This window comes from Rhamphochromis longiceps, linkage group LG14, assembly GCF_057381845.1.
Source record: "Rhamphochromis longiceps isolate RC_006_pf linkage group LG14, R_longiceps_female_GT1.1, whole genome shotgun sequence".
NCBI lineage: Eukaryota > Metazoa > Chordata > Actinopteri > Cichliformes > Cichlidae > Rhamphochromis > Rhamphochromis longiceps.
In genome coordinates, this window is record NC_140570.1 from 5,361,077 (window position 1) to 5,373,591 (window position 12,515).

A 12,515-nucleotide genomic window follows, 5' to 3' on the forward strand; every position below is an offset into this window, starting at 1 on the left:
AGTTAATGTGCAAAGGATACACCCTGTGCATACTCGCTTCCTCCTCTGTCCACGTGGTGCTTGTAGGTATTGAGGCATCATTCAACATGTTACGCAGAAATTAATTTCCAGGTCAGCAAGAAGGCAAGATAGATGAGGTGCAAACCACAAAAACTAAAAAAAACTTGGGAAATTTCAGATCAGAAAAGTTCAAAACTATTACAATAATTTCACAACAATTCTACATGTTATAACAATGTGTTTTATTGCCAGACATAAGACCTCTAAATACTTATAACATTCTTTTCTGGGTTTTTTTTTGTAACTTTTTACCTGCACTGACATGATTTATAGCGCCATTGAATCTTTAATGGCAACATGCTGCCGCTGGTGCAGTGTGCAATGGGCTTTCAAGAAATTAAAAACAGACAATTGTTGGGTGTCAGAAACAAAAACAGAAATACATTGATCATAACAGCTGGTAAGAGAGAAAATATGCAGTTCACCAAATGATTCTTGAGCTACTGTGATCTATGAATTTTTATCTTCTGTTGTCTTCGTTGTGTCAGTCCCAGCGGACTGCTGCTCTGCCAACATGTCTATCAGTTTCAGGTCAAGCACAGGATCCCTGGACTCGGCCAAAACCTGCAGAATAAAAGCAACACAATGATAATATGCAATAATCAAAACAAAACTGTGTTTGTACTTGTGAATTAGTAATCTCTCTCTCTCTTTATATTTTTGTTTTTATTTTGTAATAAAAGCAAAAAAGCAAGCAAACTTTTTCCCTTTTCGAGGTGAGTTTTGAGGTGAAGAATAAAATGAATTTAATCCATTACCTGACAAAGTTGCTGGTTTAAGAAAAAGTGGCTATAGTAATTTATGACAAGAACTAGTCAAAGAAAATAATTTCAGACATTTCTGAAACAAAAAATGAGTTTAACTTCCCCTCACTTTCCCTTCATCCAGAGAAATCCCTGGGTTAGGCCTTTTTCACAGGAGAAAAAGTATTGAAACAATTAAGACGCATTTATTCTAAACACAGCGTTTCAGTGGCTTTTAAACACCAAAATACGCTGTGCCAAAGATTGGTCTACCCCAAGGATTGGGTCTCCCATTGCCAGTGCCAGAAGAATTGATATGATTTAGACATTGGGGAAACCAAACAACCTCTGGCTAAACAGGGACGAACGCTGGTTTGAGCAGGGAGTCAAGGAGAACCCACTCAGGAACCCATTGCACACCCATTTTTCTGCTGTAGCATTGACCCATATACATGAATTATATGGAATGAAGACACAGTTCCAAGAGCAAACACACTTGGCCAGTGCTGACAGTGGTCATCCCATAATCTCTGACAAACTATCCCCACTGCTTCACTGAATGGAACACAAGTAAGAGAGATGTAACATGTGAGACCATTGTTCAATCTGCCTCCATAGTGACATCTCTCACCTTCTCAACAAAATCCAAACTGTTCTGGATGTGGTGTTCAGAGCTGCCTACCAATGGGTTGAGGATCGAAGCCAGAAACGTTGTGATTTTATAGGTGACCCAGCTGATCATACAGACAATTGGTCTTAAAGGCACACCCTGTTTATCCTTCTTCAGTAAACAATACAGATTTGGTGTAGCTTCCCCTGGGTGTAGCCTGTGGTAGGAGGTCTGGTCAAGGGGTTTGTCTTGTTGTAACTGCTTCAGACAATCTTTCACCCTCTTCTTGTAGTCACTTCCTGGGTATCATTTCAGGGGCTCCTAAGCATTTCTTTTTCCACCAAGCATGGACAAAATTGTCCATAACCTCTTTAAGATCACCATTTAATATTGTGAACAGCAGATGAGACAGTGACATTTGACTTTGATTAATTTATCCTCAGCAGCAGAGGTGACTCTTGGTTGTCCTTTCCTGGGGCGGTCCTTATGTGAGCCAGTTTTGTCATAGCACTTGATGGCTTTTGCGACTGCACTTGGGGACACGTTCAAAGTTTTAGCAATTTTCCAGACTGACTGACCTTCAGTTCTTAAAAGTTATGATGGACTGTCATTTCTCTTTACTTAGAATTCATATTATGGAAAGAACCAATCAGCTAACAGTTGTCAAATAGGGCTCTGAGCTGTGTACGACCCTGACCTCTGCACAACACAACTGATGGTCCCAACCCCATTAAGAAGGCAAGAAATTCCAAAAATGAACACTGACAAGGCACATCTGTGAAGTGAAAACCATTTCAGGTGACTACATCATGAAGCTCTTTGAGAAAATGCCAGGGGTTTGCAGCAATGCCAACAAAGAGTGGCTACTTTCAGGAATCTAAAATATACCATATATTTAGAGTTATTTATCTTTTTTCCCCTTTGCTCCATAATTCTATATATCTTGCTTCATATATTTGATTTCTTTAGTATGTTTCTAAAATGTAAAAGTGGTAAAAATAAAGAAAAACTATTAAATGAGATGGTGTGACCAAACTTTTGACTGGTTAGATGAATCTTTGGATGTACTTGGCACCTTTTTCTTTAGTAAAAACCTTTCGTTTTCACACGACTACATAATTTAGCTGACTGGCATAACATAGTTTGCAGCTGGCAAAAATGTGACCATGTCAAAACAGGGCAAACAACATTTTTGTAGGAACCCAAAGTAATAATTATAACAAGAGTCTTACAGGAGGAGCTCCTCGCCTTCTCAGGATGATACCTTCTTTAAGTAAAGCCTTCCCAGTCTCTTCAAACAAAGAGGACTTATCCAGCATGCCATGGCTTTTTAACTCTCTGTACTTGTCAACAAACCTGCGGGATTAAAAAGATAAGAGGAAGAGTGTGAAAATTGCCTGTCAAACTGTTATCGTTGCATTTTTCATAGATTTAACTTAACTTACGAATGGTAGGTGTATGTGTAGTAAAAATGATTCATGGCGTTACTTCCATTTGCTTTTGACACAGTTGCAATGTATGCTAAAACTGGTTCTTCACACTACTGAATTCCTCTGACCCTTCTTTTCAACAATGTCCTTGTCTTTGAGCCTTGTTTGTTGGGGTCTCATATTCAGTAACGTCACTCAAGTATTCCTTAAAAGTTTCTGTTGTCCTTTTGTCTTTTATTGTCCTCACATTGTACTGATGTGTACAACTGCAGTAGCCTAAGCTTTAACACATGCTCTGCTGGTGGCTGCCCCCCTTCTAAGATCTGTGTATCAACCTAACATGATGTGATCAAACTTTATTCCAACTACATGATTGCTTTGGCATTGTGGGGTTAGGGTTAGTCACTTAGTCCCTAAACCCTAAACCCTTAGTCACTGGTTTGTTGTGTTCTCTGTCAAAACATGGATGTTGAATTTCTACTGGCCATGAACCATTTGTCACCAAGCTCTACTTGAACGAGTCATAGATTATTGATAAACTGCTAAACAAAAATGCAAGTAATAGATTGAAAATGAGTTTAAAAGCATCTAATATCCAGAGACAATTTTAAAAGGTTTTCAGAAAGACTGGAGTACTGTGTGTGTTATTCTGAACTAGGGGTGGGCGGTATAAACGGTATACGGTAGAAACGATATAAATTTGGCCAACGGTAGAGATTTTGATTATAGCGCTCTACCGCGATAGCGCATGTTGATGGTGTCATCAAGCTGCGGCTATTTGGGTCGAAAGCATCGCAGCGGCTACAAACAACATCATCATCTGCAAATTATGCCGGGCGACAGTAATAGCAAAGAGACGAAGCACTTTTGGAAGATGGGGAAAGCCAAAAATTTTGCTTCCTCCACTTCCCTACCATTGATTCATTAAGGCTGAATTCTCTCGCAGCTGCTCTGTTCCCATGTTGTTGCAGTATATTAATGACTAACCTCGTATTGTGGATGGATTATCTCAGTTGTTCTCCTGACTGAAGTTTGGTCCGTTTATAGCATCCTGCCATGCAATTGCATTTGTCCCTAACCACCAGAAACCCTCACGTTAACTTTTATCGAGTGGAAAAGGGTTAGCGGCCATCCTTCAGCTTCACTGTGCTAATGTTATGCTAACATAGCTGTTTTGCTAGCAATCACATAGCATATCGTTATATACCAGCTAGCTCAACTTCAGTAACCCTACAAATGTCACTGCTGTTTAGTTTTCTGTCTTCATTTATGTTGGAAGTGATAGCAGAGCTGTACTTTTTAATTTTTTCAGAAATCTCTCAGTCAGAACATGCTATATCATGTTTAGGTGGAAACTAGCGAGTTAACTTCCTGCTAACTTCTAACTCCGTTGAATTTAATAAATTCTGTTTTCATGGATGCCTGGATGTTAAACTTGATTGTTATACCTGGTAAAGCAGCAACGCTGATCATTTTATTAAAGATGAAAGAATTTAGACACTTTCTAACTCTCAGTGATGCCGCAGTGTTCATTTGACTTTGGGACCTGAAGCTGACAGAGTTTTGGACCCAGATTCCTCCGCGAGGCTCCTGACTACGGCAGCCGTAATGCTCCGGCAATCCATCAAGCGGTGCGACTTCATAGCTTACTACTATGAAGCCGCACGTCGTACTAAAGCATTTTTGACAGATTTCTGCGCGCCATGTACTGCATAAAATCGGTTCAAGGTCAGTAAGCACAACCAGAATTCACACATAAGGCGCACTGTCGATTTTTGAGAAAATTAAAGGATTTTAAGTGTGCCTTATAGTGTGTAAAATACATTATGCAGAAGAAAATAATATACCGCGATATATATATCGTTACCGCATATGCTTCAAATTATACCGTGATATGGATTTTAGGCCATATCGCCCAGCCCTATTCTGAACACAGTCAAACATACCTCTGACATGTAGAAACAAAGTTTGATTTGGAGAGATCAAGAGCCCGCAAACCTCTCCCATACTGCTCATAGAATCCCCTAGCAAAAACAAAAATCAAACAAAAAAACCCCAAAAACAACACAAGTTAGAAGTTAGTGAGGCCTACAAAAATATTTCACTTAGTATCAACACTTAGTTATCACTGTTTAAAATGTAAAATTGTTCCAAACCAAGACTAAATGCCCAAAACATGTGTCCACTCTGTGCTGATCAGAATTATGGTTTTGGTAGAAAAAAAGAGGAAGAAGAATATGCAAACTACATGTATTTTGTCTATATTCCTGTATTTATATAAGAAAAAAAATCTGGGTTAACATCTGAAGAATATTTCTCCCATTTCTGTGTAGTGTTATTTATTTAGGAAACAAAGTGGACCTATGGCATATTCATATTCATTTTTTGTGACAAATAACCATTCATTTCTCCTCTCTCAGTCGAGACATTTAACATTTTACTTTACAGAACAGAGGTTTTTTTTCTTCTTTTTTACAGCGCCCATTCAAAAGGCAACAAGTAGGTATTAGTAATCCTTACTGTCATCGTTGTATTTTTACTCAGTTGTATATAGTATTTGTATTTGTATTCTATTTTTATCTTATTGTATATTTATTTTATTTTATTCTACTGTATATAGTATTTTATTCTATTCTGTACAGCTGTGTACTGTATTTATTCTTATTGTATTCTAATTTTTGCCTCATAACTTTTGCACTGTCCACTTCCTGCTGTGACAAAACAAATTTCCCACGTGTGGGACTAATAAAGGTTATCTTATCTTATCTTATCTTATCTTAGCAATGTTTCAGGTGATTTTTTCCCTTTCTTGTTGCATAATTTGATGACTTATCAATCTTCAGTGAACTGGCTCATCTTGCACTTGAAGGAACTATATGTAATCAAAATGAAATAAATTTTTAATTATAATAATATAAATGAACCTAGCCCATGGACCAGGTTGCATATGGAATAATGTAACATGCATTTCAGGATAATGTATGAAGTATAATACTTTGCATGTTGTTACTGTGAACAGAAACTTATTCTCAAAGAATTCAAATAGAGTATCTGAATACCAGTCTCTTAGATGCTCCGCTTCCGACTTTTAAATGAATGCTATCAATCTGAGAGACTGATAAAGCCAGAAATGTATATTATGTGTGTGCTAAGGTGCCGTTTTCACAATATTTATAAAGGAGCCTTCAGATATAGGGAAAAAGTTATTTTCGTTGCCATGAGTGTGCCATGAACTTACGTTCTAATTTTATCCTCACTGTAGAAGATTTCAGGCACAGTTTCCTGTTTCTTAGCAGAAGGGCTGGTAACTGGTTTCACATGAAGTGGGGCCCTCTTTGGTGGAAAAGTCTTGTACACATCATACCAGAGAGGTTTTTCCTTTGGCTTTATGACTCCAGAGCGTATCAGGTCTCTAACCCTGTTGATAATGTGAAAACACACAATTCCTTATCATTAACTGTACAGGAGAATGCTTTACAAAGGATGGCATTACAACTTCTAATACTGAAACTCTTTTTGCACAAGTTGTTTATGCTTTAAAAATAAAATAAAGTCAGATATTTTTTACCAAGTCATCTCTCACATCCCATGATTTTTAATGTTTGCTGCTTGTGACTGGCTACAGGACTTTGACTGGCAGGCCCCAGTCCATCAGGATTGGCAACAGGACTAAAGCCAGCATTATTACAAACACTGGCATTCCACAAGGTTGCGTCCTCAGTCTCATCCTCTACACCCTGTACACCCACGACTTTGTCACCTCCAACAAAGTAACATCATTTTGAAGTTCGCAGACAACACTGCAGTGATCAGTCGCATCACTGGGGGGGACGAAGCGGCTTACAGGAGAGACACCGGTCTGGTGTCATGGTGTGAGGACAACAACCTCACACTCAACACTGACAAGACAAAGGAGATAATAATGGACACGGGGAAGAAGAGGAGGCCTGTTTATCAGGGGGCCTTGAAGTGGAGAGGGTGAGCAGCTTTAGGTACCTGGGCGTCTACATCTCTGAGGACCTCACCTGGTCACTGAACACCACACAGCTGGTCAAGAATGCTCAGCAGCAGCTGTATTTCCTGAGAAGGCTGAGGAATTTTGGTATGTTGGCCAAGATCCTCAGCAGGTTCTACAGCTGCATTGTATTGAGCATACTGACCAGCTGCATCATTGCATGGTATGGCAGCACTACTGCTATGGACTGCAAACGCCTGCAGAGAGTGATAACAACTGTGGAGAAGTTCATCAGGACTCCGCTGTCCTCTCTGCAGAGCATCTACCATCGCAGAGTCCAGAGGAGAGCTGCCTCCATCCTCAAAGACCCCACACACCCCGAACACAGACTGTTCACACTTCTGCTCTCGGGGCGGAGGTTCAGAAGTGAGAGATCCAGAACATCCAGAGTCAACAACCCCTTGTTCCCCACTGCCATCAGACTCCTGAACAGATGACCTATTTTTGACAGTAGTAATAATATATATATATATATATATCATATTAAGCCAGCATATTAAGCTATAGCTCGTTTGCACACATCCCTGTTTCAAATCTCCATATTTTGTCTCCCTATCTATCTTCATTTATTTATTTGTATTTGTTATTTTGTTTGTTTGTTATTTATTTGTTAAAAACTCAAACTCCCACATTACTATTTCATGATCACATTATTTCAAGAATGTAATAAATATGTTTGTAAGAATTTTAACGCTAACTAGGTACACGTATTTGCAATATTTATCAGGATCCAGCAAGCGCTGTTTCGGCGCATCAGATAGAGAGCAGAGCTATTAATGTCGCAAAACTGGTCGCATGCCGATGACGTCATCACGTCGCCCCCTTTTTAAAGGGTCACAGTTCCCGTGAATAATGTTTCTTGATTAATTAAATTATTTTAATAGTTGTAAACCCACGTGTTGGCTGAATAAAACACGTATTACTGCCCAAGGCTAGCACATATACTGTACCAACTAAAGACTCTTTATAGTGCCGGAAATAGTATCACCATCATCGACATTGTGGATACAGCTAAAAGCCACATTAGCTTCATCATTACTTGATAAAAAGCGTAAACATTGGTCTTACCTTGTGAATACCGTTCCAAATCTCTCTAGTCTACTACCTGCCATGTGGAGCTTTTCGTCGACAGATCTAGCTATATAATTCCCCTTTTCTAGAAAAAATCTGCATTAAAGTTGACCATTGTTTGCAACACTGTCGAAACAACCCGTTCGGATGCTGTCATGCGATTATAGTACGGGTGCCTTGAATGGTCAAATTGTGCGCATTGATACTGAAATATTGGTTCTTCCGATACCAGACATTTATGTTCCAGAATCGACTTTCCTATTACATTATCGATATTATAGTAATTTAGGGTAAATTTGTAGCTTATAATTTACAAGAACACAGTGGAAAGTAACTATATTATTGGATTGTCTGAATAGGAACTACTTCTTCTGCCTATCACAGTGAGTTGGGAAATACGACTGTATAAATGCATCACGGCTCACGTGTGCGCGCTAGTTCAGTTTTCTATCATAAGTATGGGGCTATTTGAGCTCCACAAAAAGCAAAGATGCGGTTTGTGACACATGTGGCAAGGCCACAAACCTTGTCAAACACAAACAAAAGTAAATTGTAACAGAATATGATGAGGCGAACTGGAGGAGGAGGAGAGACTTTGTGTCTAGGCATTGTGTTCAAATGACGGGAATTCGCCGCATTCTTAAAACTGCAGAATCCCATTTGTTCAAATTGCAGAGTATTTACAGCGTATTATATAGACTAGGTATATATAAAATATACAGTAAAACGGTCATTGTATGCTTTAAAAAACTCAAAATATTTCATACATAAGATAAATAGACAATGACATGTATCTATAATGTTTTTTCTCAGCTTTACTATTTTCAATCAGTCACATTTGTTTTGGAATGGAAAGGGAATATTTAAAATGTAGGTATAGATTTCAGGGTTGTTGTTTTTTTTGTTTTGTTTTTTTAGTTCTTGTGTGAATTCTTCATAATTAAGCAAGAAGAACAATAGTCTGATGTCTTGTAGTCATACAGTTGTATTTCCGAATACGGTTTGAAATACACTACTTTTCATTTTTATTTACCAAACACATCAAGTTTTTACGCAAATGGTAAATGACCTGAATTTGTATAGCGCACTTAGTCCCTATGGACCCCAAAGCGCTTTACACTACATACAGCCATCCACCCATTCACACACTGGTGTTGTAGCCACAGCTGCCCTGGGGCGCACTGACAGAGGCGAGGCTGCCGGAGACTGGCGGTCCTCTGATCAATGCCAACAACTCTCTATCGAAAACGTTGTACTTATGCAAAGTATTGGTATCGATACCAGCCTGAATTTTACTTGGTATTGGATCCCAACAATGCTGGATCCTTTTCCAGCCTGATCTCTCCAACTGTGGAGGTATTGTACAGACGACACAGGAGCTGTAACTTTCCATTCCGACTTTATTCATCTCCAAACTACAACTGGACACATTGCGCCAAAAACCAGCAGAACCCCTCCCCCCGACCTGGGTGTGAGTGGAGCCCTTTGGTGGGCCACCACACAACCATTCATTATGGAGGTGGATGCCTTGGATCCTGGGGTCAGGGCTGTGGTTTCTCAGCAGTCTGAAGGTAAAATAAATCTGTGTGCTCCAGAAGGAAACTATGATTTTGGTAAACAGGAATTGCTCTCTATTTAGCTGGCAATGGAAGAATTGAGGCATTGGTTGGAGGGGACAGAGTATCCACTGGTTGTTTGGACAGACACAAAATTCTCTCTTAACTGTTGCCAGAGAAGAAAGAAACCGTCCTCTTCCATTATTATGTACATGGTGGTAAGGTGTCTTGTGGGAACTGACGGATTGAAACAAATGAGTGTGCTGTGTGCACAACAGTGTGACAAACATTACCTGTCCTTTTATTAACTGCAATAGTGGTGATCATTAGCCGCTAACTAACTGGGTAAGGGTGTCATGGGCCTGTAGCACTGTCCACTGTTTTAGGGAACATATTTGGTTTTACAGTAAGATACAGGGCTGTTCCCTGCCTTTCTGGGGGGGCTTATATTTCACTATTAACAATAACAACAACAACCAAACTATCCAGAATGAATTTTGACATAATTATGAATTATTATAACAATGATATTTAAAAACAACACAGTTTTAAAGAAAATACATTAAGACGCCAATTAAATATATTAGATTTATATTTCAAATATGACAAAAATGCTGATTTTACAGCAGCAAAATTATTGTATCTCTACAGTTTAAATGTGTAATAAGCTCACCCATCTGCCTAGCACAGAGTGGATAGTGAAACTAATTGAATCATTATAAATACAGTATTTTATATTTATTACTTTTTATTAAATTTCTCATTACTTAATTATTATAGCACTAGGAATAAATAATAAGGGAAGGATGTGGATCAGCGCTATGATGCAAACCTGTGGCCATAGTACATATAGTCTTCTGGAGAAGGTAAAAATGTCATTGTGTGTGCATGTGTGTGTTTTATGTGTATAGATTTTTTAAAAATTATTACTCATTGACCAGATATGCCCTGTAAGGACAGGGGGAGGAAACAGCTACAAAAGGAGCTATGTGAGGTTGCTAAAGGTATTGGAGCACCTCACCAGCTGGATTAAAAGAGCACAGGTAACATTAACACATGTACCAGTTGTTGAATTGCAGAGGTATTCAAGAATGAAATCAATAATAAACACAACTGCAATGTTATGGTTCTATAACATGTTTCTATCATTACTTTATTAAGGATTAGGTGCAAGAGTTGTTAAGTGTGGACAATTAAATAATAGATTAATGCAATAGCAAATTGTGCCTTGTTCTCAGATGGACCACAAGTGGAGAGTGACAGATCAGATGAGGAGATGGAAGGAGGAAGAGAGTGAGTCACAGGCAGAGGCAAGTTTATTTTCCACAGTTTTTTTCATCAGTTTCATCACCATATGGTTCCAAGTGCTGTCACCAATCTTTGCATTATATTTTTTATCTCATAACACTTGTTTAATCAGCTACCATCTCTCCTATGGACTTTTTAATGTCTACAGTCTCAGATCAACACAGTCCCGCCCTCCAGCACTATCAGCATGAGCACCACCAGCAACCCTTTAACAGCAACATTGTATGCCATCAGCTAAAACATAGGCTAGGTTTGCTTTGCATTGTCTCCACATGATCACAAAGATATAGTATGATGCGATTCCATATTAGACTCTTCATGCATGTCGGTTGTTGTTATTCAGCCTGGTTCTATGTGCCCCTTTTTAACTTTGAGCACCCGCCCCTTCAAACATCTCTGCATGACCCTCGCCACTCCTGTATGGTCCTTCCAAGGTCAGAGGAAAGTGATTCACTGGGCTCATACTGCCAGATTCACTTGCTATCAGGTTGAGAATCTAACCGCTTCTTTCATGCAACAAAACCTCCAGTTCTCCACCTACCAGGTTATTAAAGCTATTACCCACATTGGGTCATTCTTGGGAACATATTGTGTTTCATTTTGTCACACAACTACCACCCTCATGTAATACTGTAATATTAACTATTAGTGATATTTTTTCCAAAGCTGTCCATTTCATAGTTCTCCTTAAAACTTGAGACTGCTCAACTTCAAAGTGTTTTTCGCTTGCATGCATTCGCTGAGGATATTGTCTCCGACCAGGAGCCTCAGTTCAAAGCTCGTGTCTGGAAGGAGTTGTGTTCCAAACTTGGGGCCCAGGTCAGCCTCTCTTCTGGTTTTCAACTGCAGACTAATCGACAGGTGGCGCTGGCTAATCTAGAGCATGAGGCCACTTTTTGCTGTATTACATCTACTAAGCTATCTCTTTGGATTTTCTAGCTTTTCTGGGTGGAATATGCCCATAACTCCATGACCTACAAACTCAAAAGTACTCTGTTCCCTCTGTCCAGCACCACATTTGTTGTTGCCGCTGTCTATGAAGGTGCATCTGTGCCAGAACAGTATAAGGAACAGAATAAATGCATTGCTGACTGCCCTGCTATGAACCAGACCAGAGAGTGGTTGTCCAATAAATATCCCTCTATGAACAGAATCTAAAAAGCTTGCACCTAGTCTTTTTCTCTTTTTCTCTTTTCATGCCTCCCAGCTCAAAGTGGTCTGGACCAGTCAACTGCCCTTTCCTCCAGTCATAAGAAATATAGATCCCCTTCCCTTATTTAAGTCATAGCTCAAAACATACTTGTTTAACCTGGCTTACTCACTTTAATACAGATCTTGTTGTCAAATCTTGTTTATTTGTTTTTTGTATCTTAATTTATTTTAATCTACTGTTTTATTGATATGTTTTTCTCTCTTTGTAAGGTAACCTTGGCTTTTAGAAGAGCACCCTCCAAATAAAATGTATTATTATTATTATTATTATTATTATTATTATTATTATTATTGTTGTGTGTAAAGTGATTCTGACCGGTGAATCTGTGAAAGAAAATTTACCTTTATTTTCTTTCTTAAGAGATAAGATGAGATGAGAGAGATAGCCTTTATTTGTTAGTTGCAGTTTTTTTGCCCACAACCGAGATGACAGACCTTGCCGACCGTACATACAATACACAAACATCACATTGGGGAGACAGGTCAGGCCAGGTAGCAAGGAAAAAAACA

The 12,515-nt window shown here is 38.9% G+C and overlaps 1 protein-coding gene and 1 long non-coding RNA gene across 3 annotated transcripts; one reads left to right on the forward strand and one right to left on the reverse strand.

The window, feature by feature from the left end:
• Nucleotides 1-218: 218 nt before the first annotated feature.
• On the reverse strand, nucleotides 219-8,107 carry mrps23 (mitochondrial ribosomal protein S23). Of its 2 annotated transcripts, XM_085380322.1 has the most exons (5): nucleotides 7,927-8,106; nucleotides 6,082-6,261; nucleotides 4,790-4,867; nucleotides 2,646-2,769; nucleotides 219-624 (listed from the first exon to the last, which is right to left on the reverse strand). In XM_085380322.1, the coding sequence occupies exons 1-5, from the start codon at nucleotides 7,968-7,970 to the stop codon at nucleotides 511-513; spliced, it is 540 nt and encodes a 179-aa protein (XP_085236448.1). In that variant the 5' UTR covers nucleotides 7,971-8,106; the 3' UTR covers nucleotides 219-510. The 2 variants fall into 2 exon arrangements, with proteins under 2 accessions (XP_085236448.1, XP_085236449.1); XM_085380323.1 differs by lacking the exon at nucleotides 4,790-4,867 and having other exon boundaries at nucleotides 7,927-8,107.
• An 816-nt stretch (nucleotides 8,108-8,923) lies between these two features.
• On the forward strand, nucleotides 8,924-10,860 carry LOC146653463 (uncharacterized). Its single transcript, XR_014907188.1, has 3 exons — nucleotides 8,924-9,500; nucleotides 10,427-10,528; nucleotides 10,724-10,860. It is a non-coding gene; the product is annotated as an uncharacterized LOC146653463 (long non-coding RNA).
• The last annotated feature ends 1,655 nt before the right edge of the window (nucleotides 10,861-12,515 follow it).

Excerpts from the sequence above, each read along its gene's own strand:
- mrps23 (XM_085380322.1), bottom strand. The coding sequence starts at position 7,970 with ATGGCAGGTAGTAGACTAGAGAGATTTGGAACGGTATTCACAAG. Across the intron at positions 2,770-4,789 it reads TTTGTTTCTACATGTCAGAG|GTTTGTTGACAAGTACAGAG; the intron begins GTATGTTTGACT and ends TTAATCCCGCAG. Across the intron at positions 625-2,645 it reads GAAGGCGAGGAGCTCCTCCT|GTTTTGGCCGAGTCCAGGGA; the intron begins GTAAGACTCTTG and ends TTTATTCTGCAG.